This window comes from Haliotis rubra, unplaced genomic scaffold (genome assembly GCF_003918875.1).
Source record: "Haliotis rubra isolate DU_JTF1 unplaced genomic scaffold, ASM391887v1 Scf524, whole genome shotgun sequence".
Lineage (NCBI taxonomy): Eukaryota > Metazoa > Mollusca > Gastropoda > Lepetellida > Haliotidae > Haliotis > Haliotis rubra.
The window spans coordinates 14,437-32,954 of NW_025767218.1; the positions used below are offsets into that span (position 1 = coordinate 14,437).

The 18,518-nt window shown below is 39.5% G+C and overlaps 1 protein-coding gene across 1 annotated transcript; it reads right to left on the reverse strand.

Annotated features, from left to right (window-relative positions):
* Positions 1 to 13,126: 13,126 nt before the first annotated feature.
* Positions 13,127 to 17,322, reverse strand: LOC124252798. Its single transcript, XM_046686460.1, has 4 exons — positions 17,234 to 17,322; positions 16,027 to 16,241; positions 14,998 to 15,246; positions 13,127 to 13,418 (listed from the first exon to the last, which is right to left on the reverse strand). The coding sequence occupies exons 1-3, from the start codon at positions 17,304 to 17,306 to the stop codon at positions 15,058 to 15,060; spliced, it is 477 nt and encodes a 158-aa protein (XP_046542416.1). The 5' UTR covers positions 17,307 to 17,322; the 3' UTR covers positions 13,127 to 13,418; positions 14,998 to 15,057.
* Positions 17,323 to 18,518: the final 1,196 nt, after the last annotated feature.

The following is an 18,518-nucleotide window of genomic DNA, read 5'->3' on the forward strand; positions in this document are numbered from 1 at the left end:
GCGTACTTTTTTAAAAGTGCTAAGAAAATATATTCCCACATACAACATCCATTACATTTGACTACTTTCTAAATGACAATGTGTATTCATAGCTTTCGGTCGTGGGAACCGTACCAATTTACACCAAATACGTGATCTAGAATACAACTGCCGACTTCCATTATGTGGAAGCCGCACCTGGTCAGATGGGTGACTCTGTGTGCTGGCGATTCGGTGCCTGATTCTAAAAGTGTGGGTCGAATCCCGGATGGGAATCCGTGCATAACTGACAAAGTGTTTTAGTTCACATATAGCATGTTACATTTTTCTTTCTAAATGTCATTTGTGTATTCACAACGAAGATCATGTTTTTGGCACGTGATCCTTTGTATGGGTGTATACTGTACATTATTCAGAAAGTGTAATCCTAAACATAACATGTCAGATAGTGTATTTTGTCACTACCTTGTCAGATGTAGTGTAAGTGAGTATTCAACTGTTTAAAATGTTTAGTAATATGTTTTGTACATCGATACCTTTGGTGAGATTTGGCCTACAAATTGCTAACATCTGAAGGTGGTGTAAATCCAGCTAAGGCCCATGCAGGAAGCAAATGTACTGTAAGTCCCCATGGACCCTAGTATAGTGACCTACATCCAGTTGCTGGTGATCTCCAGCCCTTTTGTTTATATTGTAGTGTCAGTTAGGTTTATTTAATTTAACAATTACATGATATGTTTTATAATTCAATTGCGTTCATTATGAATTCGTAACTTTTTAAAGAAATCACAATATGGCTGAAATATTGCAAAATGTGACTATAAATCGTAATTTACTCACTCACTAATTACAGTTTACCGATTGTAATTCACTGTGAATACTTCATATGGTCGTTCGTGGTTGAACCTGTTTGTATTCTTAAGAATTCATATGATATAATTTCTCAAGATTGCAATGTGTTCCTTATTGAACATGATCATAGCCTTTACAGGCCTCAATCAAATGTGTTAGTAACTGAATATCTGCATTGTTCATGTGAAGACTTGTGGTCTCCGATTAACAAACAGAAACATCAAATGTTATTTAAATGACATTATTTATCACATTGTCCCAGGTAATTGATATGTTTTTAGCAGGTCAAACAAAATATGAAATATCTTCTGCAGCATCCCATTGCAAGTGGGAGAAGCTGCTGTAAAATCCTCCCTTTGGTTGAAATTCGTTTTCAGAAACAAATACTTAAGCATTGTGTTTCTTTTAATGTGAAGTAATGAATTAAACGAATAGTATCAAGGATGATTATTCATGCAATCCAAAAGTTATTCAACTGGAAATATGTCACAACACCTACTATTTAGTGAGTGAGTGAGTTAAAATTAATTTAACGTCACCTCGGCAATATTTCAGCCATATAGTGACGAGAAAAGCTTTACATACACAATAAATATACGTTGGTTAATAATCAGTCATCGAAGGGACTATTAAATATCCTAGAGTATCACAGATGGTGCTTAAAACTAGCTAGTAAATGTAAAAAAATATTTTATTTATGAAGACAACACAATATAAAATCGGCTATATATCGCCAACAACTGAAGGTAGATCACCAGACTAGGGACCATGAGGACTTACAGTGACTTTGCTACCTACATGGACCCTAGTTGGATTTACGTCATCCCCTCAGCCGCTGGCGATTGGAAGGAACCGAAAACCTACCATTTAGTATGACTGAAGATAATATATATATAGAGAGAAAAGATGACTAGTTTTAAAGACATGACTATCATTTTAAGAAGTATTAAAGCATAAAAACCTTACTTCGTCGCCCGTGATGTAAACATGGACCATACTATCTTTGTAGCCCTAGGTATCTCCGTCTTTTCACAATTATATCGCCATCGTGCCGCTCTCTCGTTATTGTGTACCCTCGAAATATGTCTGGTCATCTTCATTTCATCATATTGACACCCTCGGTTCATCACTCTTGTCGCCATCTTTTATCTGGCCTCTTTCGTATCATCTTGTCTTCATCATTTCACATCGTGTCGGCATTTTCTCATCGTCGTGTCACCTTCATATCTAACAATGTCAGCATTGTCACTCTTTTATCAGCATCATGTAACATGATATTGGCATTGTGTCACTACTTGTCACATGTTGTCAGCATTGTGTCACTACCTTGTCACATATTGTCGGATTGTACCACTACCTTGTCACATCTTGTCAGCATTGTGTCACTACCTTGTCACATGTTGTCAGCATAGTGTCACTTTCTTGTCACATGTTGTCAGCATTATATCACTGTCTGATTGTCAGCATTTGTGTCACTACCTTGTCACATGTTGTCAGCATTGTGTCACTATCTTGTCACATGTCAGCATTGTGTCACTATCTTGTTGTCAGCATTGTGTCACAATCTTGCTGTCAGCATTGAGTCACTATCTTGTCATCAGCATTGTGTCACTATCGTGTTGTCAGCAATGTGTCACTATCCTGTCACATGTTGTCAGCATTGTGTCACTACCTTGTCACATGTTGTCAGCAATGTGTCGCTATCTTGTCATATGTTGTCAGCATTGAGTCCATACCTTTCACATGTTGTCAGCATTGTGTTACTACCATGTCACATGTTGTCAGCAATATGTCACTACCTTGTCACATGTTGTCAGCAATGTGTCGCTATCTTGTCACATGTTCTCAAGAATGTGTCAATATCTTGTCATATGTTGTCAGCATTGAGTCACTATCTTGTCATATGTTGTCAGCATTGAGTCATTACCTTTCACATGTTGTCAACATTGTGTCACTACCTTGTCATATGTTGTCAGCAATGTGACGCTTTCTGGCCACATGTTGTCAGCATTGTGTCACGACCTTGTCACATGTTGTCAGCAATGTGTCACTATCTTGTCACATGTTGTCAGCATCGAGTCACTAACTTTTCACATGTTGTCAGCAATGTGTCGCTATCTTGTCATATGTTGTCAGCATTTGAGTCCCTACCTTTTCACATGTTGTCAGCATTGTGTGTCACTACCTTGTCACATGTTCGTCAGCAATGTGTCGCTATCTTGTCACATGTTATCAGCATTGTGTCACCACCTTGTCACATGTTGTCAGCAATGTGTCAATATCTTGTCATATGTTGTCAGCATTGAGTCACTACCTTTTGACATGTTGTCGGCATTCAGTCACTACCTTGTCACATGTTGTCAGCAATGTGTCACTATCTTGTCATATGTTGTCAGCATTCAGTCACTACCTTGTCAAGCGTTATCAGCATTGTGTCACTACCTTGTCACATGTTGTCAGCATTGAGTCACTACCTTTTCACATGTTGTAGGCATTGTGTCACTACCTTGTCATATGTTGTCAGCATTGTGTCACTACCTCGTCACATGTTGTCAGCATTTGTCACTACCTTGTCACATGTTGTCAGCATTGTGTCACTACCTTGTCACATGTTGTCAGCATTGTGTCACTATCTTGTTTTCAGCATTGTATCACTATCTTGTTGTAGGCATTGTGTCACTACCTTGTCACATGTTGTCAGCATTGTGTCACTACCTTGTCACATGTTGTCAGCATTGTGTCACTACTGCTTGTCACGTGTTGTCAGCATTGTGTCACTATCTTGTTTTCAGCATTGTATCACTATCTTGTTGTCAGCATTGTGTCAGTCACTTTCTTGTTGTCAGCATTGTGTCACTTTCTTTGTGACATGTTGTCAGCATTGTTTCAATACCTTGTCAGATGTTGTCGGCATTGTGTCACTACCTTGTCACATGTCAGCAATGTGTCACATCTTGTTACATGTTGTCAACATCGTGTTACATCTGGTTACATGTTGTCAACATTGTGTCACGATATTATAATATGTTATCAGCATTGTGTCACTCTCTCTTGTAACATGATGTCAACATTGTGTCACTATGTTGTCAAATGTTAGCATTGTGTCACTATCTTGTCAGAAGTTGTCACCATCGTGACAATGACACTGTCTTGTCATCATCATGACAACATTCTGCCATTGTGCCACCATCTTGAATGGCTTTCCTTGTTTAGAGATGTCAGTGCTCAATATATTTGGTTTTCTTACCCATATGGTGAAACATCAAATATATCATATGTGCACATGTGCATATCTCACTTTTGCCCAGCAAACATTGTTTTGGTATTTCGTCGTCTGTGACGTCATTAAACAACTGAACGTGACGTCATGGTACAACTGAACGTGACGTCAATGAAGAGGGCCGTGACACTTGTTTTACCGTGCTTTACTGCACAGATGTACATGAATAAAATGGATAGTAAGAGATTATTACTCGAGCAAGTGTGTCATACGACTTATACCGAAACGAGTGTGAAATTTTGTAATACATAACTTGATTATATGTCCTATGACACACTTGCTCGTGTAATAATCTCTATTTATTCAGTGTTCAGTTTTACTTCCACACATTTCCCCGAAAATAGATAACCATTGTTCATTCAGAAATACCCACTTGAGCAAGTATTTTCAAGAAATTGAAATCCCACGTTCAATATTTTCACGACTGAGGGCCGAATAATATGTTCAACGTCCAACAAATGCAAGACAATCAGATTCATACAGTTGGTCGTGGCCATGATGGGCCGATAGTGCAAAGCGAAGTTTATGTTTCATTGTGGATATAGGTTCTAACAGTGAAAGGCCACGGACCACATGAATACCTACAGAGTTCTGACCTCTGTGTTTATAAATAAACTTTCAGTGTTTTGTTCTCACTTATGGTTGCAAATGAAAAGAAAACTCATCTGAAGGGACCAGCTTCAAAACAATGGTGACATAATGCAATAAATATCAAACAGCAATTCAAAAACGAGCTGTACGTGATATATTAAACTTGATCAACCTTGCTACTGTCAAATCAGTTTAGATAATAAACAGCAAATCAAACATGTTTACTTTATTGGTAACAGTTTAGCCAAAAAATAATAACTTTTATCAAGAACAAATATGTACTTAAATATTTAAAAAAAGCACGAATTCGTTAAATCTAAAACACATCATCAAAGTGACAATACCCGTGAAGATCCGGGGTAGAATATGTAAGAGGCGACTAACGGGATCGGGTGGTCAGGCTCGCTGACTTGGTTGCCACATGTCATCGGTTCCCAATTTCGCAGATCGATGCTCATGCTGTTGATCACTGGATTGTCTGGACTCGATTATTTACAGACCGCCGCCATATAGCTGGAATATTGCTGAGTGCGGCGTAAAACTAAACTCACTCAATCACTCAAAGTGACAAGCTACATTTAACATCATCTAATCCTGTTTAACATCACCATTTTACAGTTTACCGATTGAGTGAGTGAGTGAGTCAACTCAAGTTTCCACCCAGTACTCAGTTTAACATTACAGTATAATTTATATTGAAAACACTCGCTATACAATATCATTTATAATTGTCTGGTAAACATCGCTGAAAGGTGAGGGCTATAGGCTCTATTTCACTGGCACAAGACCGCAGTTGTCATGAAATGATGTCTTGTATTTATGTGTAAAGTCACCAATGAAGCCTGTCCGTTTTCACCCAATAATCACAAACATATACATTGACTCTGTTGCTTGTGTACACATTGTCAGGTAAATTGGGAAGAAAATCGAAAGTGGAGAGTCTGACATCAATCAAGAATTTTTTTTTTTCTGTGGATATTGATCATCATTCAAATTGGTTTAGGTCTTTGGAGTGGATTTGTTTTTAAAAGATGGATTCAAGAAACTAGTCGCTAAAATATTGAGGTGCCATGATCATAAACTCCTCTCTTATAGATAGCTGTTATGTCTTGATATACGGCTCCAATGGTTTGTGACGCTGCTTATTACATAAACAGATAAGAAAGAATTACATATTTATAACGCTTTAGTGAGAGTCAGTTTGACAAGCAAACGCGCGACATGCTGGTCGATTTCACAACATTGTAGGTTCAAAGATGGCATGTTGCAACTGAACAGAAAACCAGTCAACCAAAGCATGCCTTTGAACATGGGTTCTGTGTCATACTGGAGACTAGACTGGTGTCTTTCACTAGATCGCTCTTGATGTCGAAATAATTCCAAATAACTACATCTAGAACAAGTGTGATCAGTACGTCAACATACATATTACAAAGGGAGGCAAGTACTGAGGGTCATACTATCAAGACTAAGAGAACAACACTGAACAAGGTTAACCTTTTATGCCGCATATTACAAACCCTAAAAGCGTTTCTTTAATACATTTTATATGTACCTTAACGGCGTATCAATAACTTTAACTTTGTAATTAACTAGGTTTACGAATCCATCCACACAAAATGTGGACATGTGAAAAATATGTAAACCAACAGGTTTGTCATCTCACCGACCTGGAGCTGAGTAAAGTATGATTATATAACATAATTTACTGTCGTCATGTGAACAATATGTAAACCAACAGGTTTGACATCTCACCGACCTGGAACTGAGTAAAGTATGATTATATAACATAATTTACTGTCGTCATAATGAACAATATGTAAACCAACAGGTTTGACATCTCACCGACCTGGAACTGAGTAAAGTATGATTATATAACATAATTTACTGTCGTCATCAATATACTTATATAAATTCAAGTACTATCATTAATCCCTGTTGAAAACCTATCTTGAAAAACCTCCAGGGTAACGGGATCAGGTTGTCAGGTTCATTCCAGCGATTTCAATAGTGTGTTGTCATTGGTTTTTCTGGTCCAGACTCCGTTATATATATACCCCGGCTCTCATATAGCTTGCAAATTGCTTATTACATCGTTTAAACAGACTACAAAACTGATTATGTACGTTGATTTCGAAAGCAAGGAGTGCCCTGAATATCCCCAATGCCACAGTTTGTTTGGTTTTTTGGTTTTGTCTTGTCTAACGCCGCACTCATCAATATTCCAGTCGTATAGCAGTGGTCTGTAAATAATCGATTATGGAACAGACAACCCAGTGATCAACAGCGTAAGAATCGATACGAGCAACTGGGATACGATGCAATGCCACAGTGTGCCATGATTTTGCCTTCGACTATCAATCAGCATTGTGGATTGCTGTTTACATTCAGCTTTTCTACCTATACGAGTATGTGCAAAGTCAAGCAACATGTTTTATCCTGGAGTCAAAGTGAGCAAGTTGTTTTACTGTCGACCACAGCAGAACATAGCTGTGATAGTTTTAAATTTCAATGTGATAAAGTTTGATAGAAGCCTGCTGTATACTGAGTTGAACGATTACATACAGAAGATGATGTAGGTTCTTATCGTCAAGGTAGTGTGGAGACACTGTTTGCATATTTCAGTTTACCGTTTTCCAATATTACATAAGATGTGACTACCTATAGGGGTATGTGTATAGTCAAGCAATATGTCTTAAGTCTCTAAATAATACAATTTGGAGAGAAAACAAACCGAATAATCAGTGTAGACGGACACTACATCAACAAAGGTTGATACATGTAAATACATGGGGACCATGGGAAAGACTGATTCATCTTGAAATCAAACTTGTTTTACAGTCAAAGTAGCAAATTGTTTACTGTCAACCTCAACGAAACATACTTGTGATAGTGAGTGCGTTAAACTTAAATGTGATAAAGTTTGCTAGAAGTCCAAGAATTATCGGCAAGCTAGTGTGAAGACAATGTTTTCACATTTCAAATAGCTGTTTTCCAGCGTTACATCAAAGCTGTGATAGTGTGTTAAAAATCAAATGTGTTAAAGTTTGATAGAAATATGCTGTCCATGAGGTGAGGTAAAATTGGGTTTAACGTCGTACTTGAGAATATTTCGCTCATATGACGACCTGCATGCGTGTGTGTGTGTATCGTGCGGCTGCTTGTACTAGCCCATACTTAAGCTGGTTTTATAATGTTAGCCCACTGAGATACCATCACGTGATGTTCACATCGAAGTTTTCTTCATATCCACGTGTTTGCATTGGCCTCAAGAATTGAAAAAAACACTTTTAAACCACAGTTCTAACGGTACTTGAAATGCCACGATTGTCAATTGTGTAACGTGAACGTGCCGTTGGCATGTTGCAAGCAGAAAAATCAGTTATTGTCGCCGCAAGAGCAATGGGATGCAGCCGTTGTACTGTGTATGACTTGCGAGGTCGTCTACAACAAACTGGCACCACTTCTGATCGCCCAAGGTCGGGTCGTCCACGTGTGACGTCACGAGCAGAAGACCGTCAAATCGTCCTACGTCACCTACGTGACAGATTTCTGCCGGCTACACGAACCAGGGCTGAGATGTGTAGAGGTCGACTGTCCTCACAGACTATTCTGAAATCGGTTGTGGGCTGCCAATCTCTATTCTCGACGTCCATATCGTGGGCCAATATTGACGCCGTTTCATCAACGTCAACGTCTGCTGTGGGCCCAACGTCACCTCCGATGGACCCAGAGAGACTGGAATCGAGTCGTCTTTAGCGATGAATCCAGGTTTACCCTCAGATTCGCGGACGACAGACATAGAGTCTGGAGACGACGTCGTGAACGGTATGTTGTGTCCAGGAAGTCGACAGATTCGGGGGCGGAAGTTGCATGGTGTGGGGACTTTCTGTGGGAACAACCATTCCCGACTTCTGGTCATCCGTGGAAACCTCACAGCTGCTGCTTACCGCGACCAGGTGCTCACACCTGAACTCGTTCCTTTCATGGCGGCTCATGGCCCAGGTCTACAGTTCCAGCATGATAATGCTCGGCCGCATACCGCGATGTTGACACGAAATTTCCTTCAAAACGCTGGAATCAACGTCATGGACTGGCCATCGAGGTCCCCTGACCTTAATCCAATAGAGCAGGTTTGGGATGCACTTGGGAGAAGGCTTCGTGGTCTTAGGAACCAACCTCAGAATTTGCAGGAACTTGGCGCAGAATCCACAACCACGTGTTCACAAGCATCAGGCAGTCGATGAGGAGACGGTGTTTGGCAGTGGTGAATGGGCGGGGCGGCCATACACGATATTGAACTGAGAAATTTCGCATTTTTATTCTTGTGACTTGACATTCTGTATACCCATGTTTTGGAACGGCGGTGTAGCCTAGTGGAACTGATTATGGCACTGTCAGTGTATCGAGTACATCACACAGCTCTCAGCAATGAAATTATAACAATTTCACCATCTTACTATCTCTTGTTCTTTTATAGTGCCCTGAAGAAAGAATGTGAAGTGTTTTTTACTCAGTATATATAACAGAAAACTATATGCATTATATTTTGCTTTTATTCACCTCTAAATCAATATCATAATAGGAAGGCAACAACAATGATAACATAGCCATGTCAAAGTTTTAGGTTGTACTTCTACAATTTGTATCTATGTATAATGTTGTACATATAGAATGACTGTTTGAAGCAGAATGAAGGATTATTTCTGGCAGTAGTTAATTATTGAATAAGCACGGGAAGATGTTATCATTACTCAATGGTTGGCGGTGAAAGTATTAGATAAGATGATCTATTAATTCTTTTACTAACATGTTTTCTCACTCTAACGTCAGTCAGTACACAGGGAGTAGCAGAGCGATTGGATATCTTGACCTGACTCATGGTGGCGGTTAACTCCCCAATTGACAGACACCCATTTGACACACACCCAATTGACAGACACTGAACTAGAAGGTTAATTAGGGTGACACCTACGGGTATAATTGAATAGTCCACTGTCTAGTGAGGAGAGTAGGCTGAGCCAGAAACAGGCTACAGAGAAGTTTGATTGTGTGCAAATAGAACTTTGTTGTGATTAAATGAAAAAAGATTTTCTTCTCAAAACTGTTTTTACTATCAATTACTATCGAATATAAAACAGGTTTGTCACTGAGAGGTTTGATTGTGTTTATTGATAGAAAAGCCCGCTCACAATAATAGGATATGTACAACAGAAGTTAACTGAGAAAGCGTTTTGTAGGAGAGATATAGATATGTACATATTTGAAAACTTTCTGATTTTCAGTAAATGAGACACTTGCATTGCCATATAAGATAAGATTAATACCAGTCAGTGTTCTAAATTTAACAATACCTTCTAAAGATTGTAACAGTTTATGTCTTTGAATAGTATACAATGGACATTCAAGGAAGTAATGAAAAACATTCTCACAATCATGGCCTACATTGACATGATGCATCATATTTAAAATATAAATCATCATTATATCATAATTAAGTGTACTCGTCATATATCTTAATCTTGTGTGCCAAACATTTAACTTCTTTATTCCATATGAATAAAATTTAGGTTCACATTTGCCTTCACGTGGACATAAGATTTAAATGATACAATTGCAACAGACTTGTGACACAAATTTAAATTAATCAAATTTAAAAGATTTTAAACTACAGTTGACAATACAATATAAAAACAGCATATAGATTGCCAACAACTGAAGATATGTCACCATAAAAGGAACCATGGCGGAACTACAAGAACAAAAGTTGAAACTAGTTAAAACAGACTTCTTTACTAACATTTGATTTACTAGTAATTAAATAATCTACTGATCCGCTCGTCAATATAAAAAAATCTAATCAATCCATTTTTAAAAGCTTATCTGCAATGAAGTAGTGTTGGGAATTGCTTGAAATCTCACAATTGATGATTGGTTTAATACCAACGACCAATCATCGAAAAAATTAGTTCGCATCATTTTTTAGATTTTCCTATTCAGGTTGTAGTTGCAGATAAGTATAAAGAAAAACATTTGGTTCTCTGTTGTAGTTTTTGAAACTGCACAAATTACATTTGCAAATTTCACATCCAGTGTAAAATGATTCAGTTCCAGTGTAACATAAACTTCCCAGATTCTTCAAGAAATATTCAGTCATGACTTTTCAGGAAGTGAAGAGAGTTTTCTTAGAAATAAACACGTTTTCAGGCCCTGACAGCGTCCTACATATGTTCTATCATCAAGTATTTCAAACTCTGTTACAGCGGTTCCAAAATCGTTTGTGTTCGATTATGAGAAAATGTGATCGATTGCTTGGTCGTTTGGCCACTGCTACCAATCTTCGATTATTTCAGTTAATCGGACCACCACTACAATGAAGTATATCTCTATTATTTAGAATATATATATAATCATATAATCTCCTTTGATCTTGGTGCAACTATGTTGGCCGTTTTCTCTAGGCACAGAGGCCGTTTTCTCTAGGTTCGGAGGCCGTTCTCTCCAGCGTGATGGTGGTTTTCTCGATTTGTTGGGGGTCCGTTTTCTCCTTATCCCGACCCAGTAATTAACGGCATGAGTATCGATCTATCCAAATGGTATACAATGACATGTGTCAACCAACTCAGGCTATCTGGCCACCCAGTCCCGTTAGCCGCCTCAAGATTACAACAAGCATGGATTGCCGAAGGCCACTTCTAACTCTGATCTGCCCATGATAACGTGCTAAGGTCAAATACTTAACTTCCAAAGGAGAGGAAGGGCTTGAGACAGAGCTTGAGAATAAGTGATTATGCTTTGGGACTGACTTGAACTTAAAAAACAAAAACGTTGAATCGATGGTTTACTCACGGTAGGGCTTTGTCCCTTCCCCTTGTATATCGATATGTCCAATTCCGATCCGTAAACCTACGGTGTCAGTAGATCTCCTTGTGACACGGACAAAGCGGACGGGGAACGTGGCGTTGCAGGTGAAGGTGAAGTTTTCCCCAGCAGCAACAGAGATGGACACTGCTCCACACCACACAACCTGGACGTCAGAGCAGAGGCTGACATCCTTGTCCATCACTTCCACGTTGGCATTGTTCGTGTTTGCATCTGTTCTCAAAGTTATGTCCAAGATTGATTGATTGTTGATTAACGCCGCACTCCAGCCATATGGCGGCGGTCTGTAAATAATCGACTCTGGACCAGTCAATCCAGTAATCAATAGCATTAACATCGATCTACTCAATTGGGATACGATGACATGTGTCGGCAAGTCAGCGGGCCTGACCATTCGATCCCGCAAGTCGTCTCTCAAGACCAGCATGGATTACTGAAGAGTGAAGACCAATTCTAGCCTGGATCTTCACGGGTAGATGTCCAAGAACACCAATAAATGAAAAACTGCTTACTGTGTGGTCAATTTTTCCTTACCCTGTAGCTAGATGCATGCATCGATTCTAGAAGTTCTGTAAAATGATTATGCCCCTGGATGGCACAATTCCTATAATGATCAGAGTAATTACCATTTTAATATTGGTTAGCACTTCGTACAGCCACCACTAGCCCACATGATGACGTTAGTCCTCCATGCAAGAAGCAGAGGTACCGTAAGTCCCGATGATCCCCAGCCAGGTGGCTTACAGAACGTGTTTTAAATTGTAAACAATAATGTAATAATAAAATTAATCCATAAACAAATTACTGTTAAACATGACTTTGAATTCATTATATACATGTGAACACGTGGTGTCGTTTTGCGCAGTTTTGGTTCAATCAAACTATAAACCAAAGTTGTTACATCTTCAAATGTTTAAATTTGATCATGAATGACATTGCATATTAAAAAGCCTCGCAACATGAGGTAAACTAAAATTTATAATGTTGATGTATAGGGCAGGACATGCATACCCCATTTCAGTGATCCATTCATGTAATTGTCACAGCTACCTTTTCCTTTACTCCAATCGGAATTTGGTTTTGATAATAGATGACTCTATTCTTTTGCACTGACGTTCGTAATCTAACACGCCGTCAATAACTGAGAAAACCTTAAACAGAGTAAATCCTTTAACATACACCATTTAATCACCACCTTACCTTATTTTCATCTCCCACCCATCCTGAAACTTAATTTCGACATGACATAAATATACTCAAAGGCAAAAGTTAGTGTGATCAACACATTTGTTTAACATCCTTGTCCATTCCCTCCACGTAGGCATTTGGCATGTGTACATCTGTTATCAAAGAAATGTCCAAAGACACCAGTAAATGTGTAGCTGCTTACTCTGTGGTCAGTTTATTCTTACCCTGTAGCGAGGTAAATGCATCGATTCTAGAAGTTCTGTAGGAAGATTATGCTCCTGCATGGCGCAGTTCCTATAATGATCAGAGTAATTACACCTTCAATATTGGTTTGCAGTTTGTACAACCGATAGTGAGTGCATTAAAGTACAATGTCATAAAGTTTGAATGAAGCATGCCGTATTTTGAGTTGAAAGATTACATACAGGACAAGATGTAGGTTGTCCAAGAATTATCGTCAAGGTAGTATGACGACAATGTTTTGTGGGTAAGGAGACAGTTTTCATCAGTCGGTGCTGTTGCACTGTAGCTGAAGTCGATGCACGAATAATACCTTTGACAAATGATGCCACATTCGCCAGCAGTCATGGCCGACGTGGTCAGGAACGGCTCGGACGTCTTTTCTTGGACGTTGTGTAGTAGGAACCTGAAGAAGATTAAGTCTTTTCAATGTGTGAACGAGTGTTCATCAACGCCACAGCCATATCGAGGTCATCGGATGACAGTAATACAAGATCTTGTTTTTCAAAAACAAGAAACTATACATAGGAAAAATTTCAATTTTAGAAAAATATTTGACACAAACCAATCAATGCTGAATCCTAGCATGTGGGGGAATGGTTGTCGATGACAAAATGTTTGAAAAAGAAACGTTGAACAAAAGTGTAACGTTACACTCACGTCTGTAGTGAATCGCGAAAACGCACCCACATGCATTGCTTTAAGCCACTATAGCCGAAAAGAGGATGAAAAGACTGACAGAAGCTCAACGACACAACGCCATCGGCCGTTTACAAGGACAGGCATCGCAGCATGAGGTGGCAAGGCACTTCAGCGTGTCCAGAGAGACCATCTCAAACCTATGGACCCGATACAACAATACTGGGAGTGTTAACGACAGACCTAGGACAGGTCGACCTAGAGTTACCAACGCCGCCCAGGATCGCTACATCCGGTTGAGACATCTTCCGCATCATCCACAACAATCCAAATCCCTGGACTGCGCCGAATCTCCGACCAGACAGTGCGCAATTGGCTATGGGAAGCAAGACTTTTGCCAGAAGACCAGTTCAGTGTCACGTCATTCCTTTCATCAACGTCAGCGGTTGATCTTTGGAGCATGATAATGCACGACCTCACATTGCACGTGTTTGACAGGACTTCCTCCAGCAAAACAATGTTCAGGTGTTATCTTGGCCTTCTCGAGCAGCCGATTTGTCCCACATTGAAAATCTATGGGATACTCTTGATCAACGCTTCCGTCACCTCAGACACTACACGAACTGCACACAGCACTTCAGCAAGAGTATCAAAACATCCCCAAGAAAGCATTCGGCATTTCCTTTCTTCTATGGGTCACCGCTGCCAAGCTGTTATCGATGCTCATGGTGGTCACACCAGATACTGACATTCTATTCTGACTAAGTGGCTTTAATAGCCCTCTGTGGGTTTACCAAACACTTTCTTTAAAATCATACTTTGGAAATTTGTAAAGTGATGATTGTACTATAATTGAGCAATGATGTCATGTTTGAATCAGTTATACGCACTCAGTAAGTAAAATCCAAAACATTATAGTTTCTTTTTTATAGGGTATATTTAGTTATTCAACCATCCTCCAGCATCAAGCTATGACGTTTTTGTAAAGCTGCGCTTAGTAATTGCAACCATAAGACGGCGGTCTGAAAATAATCGAGTCTGGACCAGACAACCCAGTGATTAACAACATGAGTATCAATCTACCTATATGGGATACGATGACATGTGTCAACCAAGTCAGCGAGCCTGACCATCCGATCCCATTAGCCGCCTCTTACAACAAGTTTGGGATGCTGAAGACCAATTCACCAGTGTTATGATAATGCGCAAAGGTCAAATACTTTACTTGCCCACGCAAAGAGAGTGAGACCGTGAGACAAACATTGAGAATAAGAGATACGCTTTGGAACTGACTTGGACTGATTTGGATTCTTGTGAAAAGAACGTTGAATCAATGGGTTACTCACGGTAAGGCTTCTTTGTCCCCTCCCCTTGTATATCGATATGTCCAATTCCGATCCGTACACCTACGGTGTCAGGAGATCTCCTTGTGACACGGACAAAGCGGACGGGGAACGTGGCGTTGCAGGTGAAGGTGAACTCTTCCCCAGCAGCAACAGAGCTGGGCACTGCTCCACACCACACCACCTGGACGTCAGAGCAGAGGCTGACATCCTTGTCCATTCCCTCCACGTAGGCATTTGGCATGTGTACATCTGTTATCAAAGAAATGTCCAAAAACATCAGTAAATGTGTAGCTGCTTACTCTGTGGTCAGTTTACTCTTACCCTGTAGCGAGATAAATGCATCGATTCTAGAAGTTCTGTAGGAAGATTATGCTCCTGTTTGGCGCAGTTCCTATCATGATCAGAGTAATTATCATTTTAATATTGGTTAGTAGTTTGTACAACCGCCATTAACTTAAGCGATGACGTTAATCCTCCACGCAGGAATCAGAGGTACCGTAAGTAATCATGATCCCCAGCCAGGTGGCTTACAGAATGTGTTTTTATTTGTAAATAACATTGCAAAGGTAAACTGCATGAATCATTGCTCATAAACATGGCTATGAATTCAAGTGCAAACTTGGTATTATCTCCGTAATGGCAGAAAAGAAGCCGATGTCACGTTAAATCACCCATTCACTCGCTCAAATGAAAACCAACTGTTTTGTGCAATTTGGGTTTCACCAAATATTAACAAAAGTCATTACATCTTCCAATGTTATCATGGATGACATTTGATGTATTTCCATGAATTGCACTTAACAAAGATCAGGACATGCTTACTCTTTTCGCGAACACCCGGTGTCATCACCGATTTTCAGTGATGCATTCATGCTATCGTCACAGCTATTTTCGCTTAACACCAAACGGAATTTGTGTCTTAACACAGATGAGTCTGGTTGTTCTTTAGAAATAACGTTATCTACACTGTGTGTCACTGATCAATTAAAGATCACTCGATGATACAGTATGAGGCGTTCTGTAACTTACGCCATCCCCACTGAGTGGCTGCTGTGATCGTGATGTTGGTGATGCTGAAGTAACCCCAAGGTCCACTTCCAACCAGGACGAGCTGCCAAGAAGTGTCATTGATCCCAATGCAGCATAAGACCTATTAAGAGCCCCATCAGCACCATGAGAGGTGCCTGTGTGATCAGTGTGAGTAGTACTCTGTTTTGCATCTTTCCCATTTGAAATATTTGCACCTGCAATGAAAATGTGTACGTTTTACCTTTTGCATGGTAAAGGTCACGGGTATAAGTATAAAAATAAGGAAAGTACCCCTATAACCTAACAGTACGCTGTGAATAACTGAGAAAATATTAAACAGTGTTAAACCTTTAACATACACTGTTTCACCACCACTATTTTTGCTTATCTCTCGTACTTAAATTTAATTTCGACATGAAATGAGTAATTTTCTCTTGTCAGTTTTCCCCGCCGCTGACAAAATTTATGCCCTAGTAGGATGGAAAAGAGCCCCTTACCTTTACACAAATTTAACAAACCTATCCCAGCTTGATCAAAACTATTTCTGATGCACAGCGACTCTATACACATCATAAATTAATTTAAAGACTATTTCCAATTGATCTAAGTTTTAAAATGTCAAAACATTACGTTACACAATCAACGAAAATGTTGTGTGTATTTCTTTTTAATTGAAATTTGTCGCTTCCCCGTCTCTTGCTTGTTAATTCTGGAGATGAGAAGCACAAAAACATGGCCTTATGACAATCGCCTTGTAACTAAGCGTAATAACATGGTCAGCTTCAATCACTGAATGGACAGTCTTTTCAATAACGAATCCATGGTTTACGAAATCATCCCTGGTACGTTGAGCTGGTGGCCACGTCTGAAAGGACAGGATTACACCAAACACATTTCATTACAATTGGTTAACAGCTTTAGTTTGTTGGTTGGTTGTTTAAGACTGCACACAGCAATATTCCAGCCGTAATACTTGAGTCTGAACCAGACAATCCAGTGATCAACATCATTAACATCATGAGCATCGCTCTACGCAACTTGGATACGATGACATGTGTCAACCAAGTCATCGAGCCTGACCACCCGATCCCGTTAGTCGCCTCTCACGACAAGCATGAGTTGGTGAAAACCAAGATCTTCACGAGTGTTACGATGACCTAGAAAGGTCAAATATTCACGGGTATCTGGAAATATGTACAGTACTCACTGTGTACATACAGTCTTGGAACACTGGTGTAGAGGACTGCACATACAAGAACATGGAGGACAGACATCTTCATATGGCGTCTTGTGATGTAACTGAGACCCAGTCTATAGCAAGACTTCAGACAAAAGGTATTAAATATTGAAGAAGTAATGTTAATCACTCTTCGTTAGTAACGCTACTCACTAAAATCGAATATCCAGTCATGGGAACTAAAAACTTCAAACAGCAGGATTATTTGTTGTCATAATTGTAGATTTCCAGTCAATAACACAGACTGCGCTGCATTAAGGTAGATTGAATCAGTCATTGAAAAGTTTCTTTAATATATTATATAAATTTGATCAATATCTTGTCTCAAGAACTAACTACAAGATGGCAAATAAAACCAGCAATGAGTGAGGAGGTGCGTTTGGTTTTATGTTGCTGTCAGCAATATTCCAGCAATATCACGAGGAACACTGAAAATGAGTTTCACGCATGTGGGGAATAGAAAAGCCCGACGAGCGTTCACTTTTACCCACTAGGCCAGGATATCGCCCTGAAGAGTAACTGAGGACGTGGTCAGGCCACCATGATCTAAAGTTTGGATTGGTCGGTTAGTTTAAAACAATTTTACAAATCTTGATTTGTACATATGGTCATAGAAAAAGAAGAGCAAAACATGTGTAAATTTTATTCTACTTTAGTTTGACTGTTTTGAACAGAAATCAATCTGGAAAGGAGAAATAGACTACCTTAACAGAAACCCTAATATTTTCTGTTTCCTTTGGTAGTCAGGAAATAAAGCCATCATACAGCAATATCATTTGTTGTCATATTTGCAGATTTTCAATAACTAACACAGACTGCGCTGAATCAAAGTAGATGAAATCAGTCATTGGAATGAGTGAGTATGGTTTTATGCCGCTATTAGCAATCGAACACGGGTCATCATTGTGATTTGAAAAGCGTACCCGACCACGTAGCCCATGGCCATAATAACGTAATCATCCAACTTTGCCTGAAGGCCAACTCCAAAATCAGCACGTCACATGTTGTCAGCATTGTGTCACTTTCTCGTCACATGTTGTCAGCATTTGTCACTGTTCTCCTTGTCACTGTCATCATTGTGTCACTTTTGTCATATTGTCATTGTGTCACTACCTTGTCACATGTCGGCATTGTCAGCCTTGAGTGTCAGCATGTTGTCTTGTATTTATCTTGTCACGTTGTCAGCATTGTGTCATTACCTTGTCCATTGTGTCACATGTTGTCAGCATTGTGTCACTATCTTGTCACGTTGTCA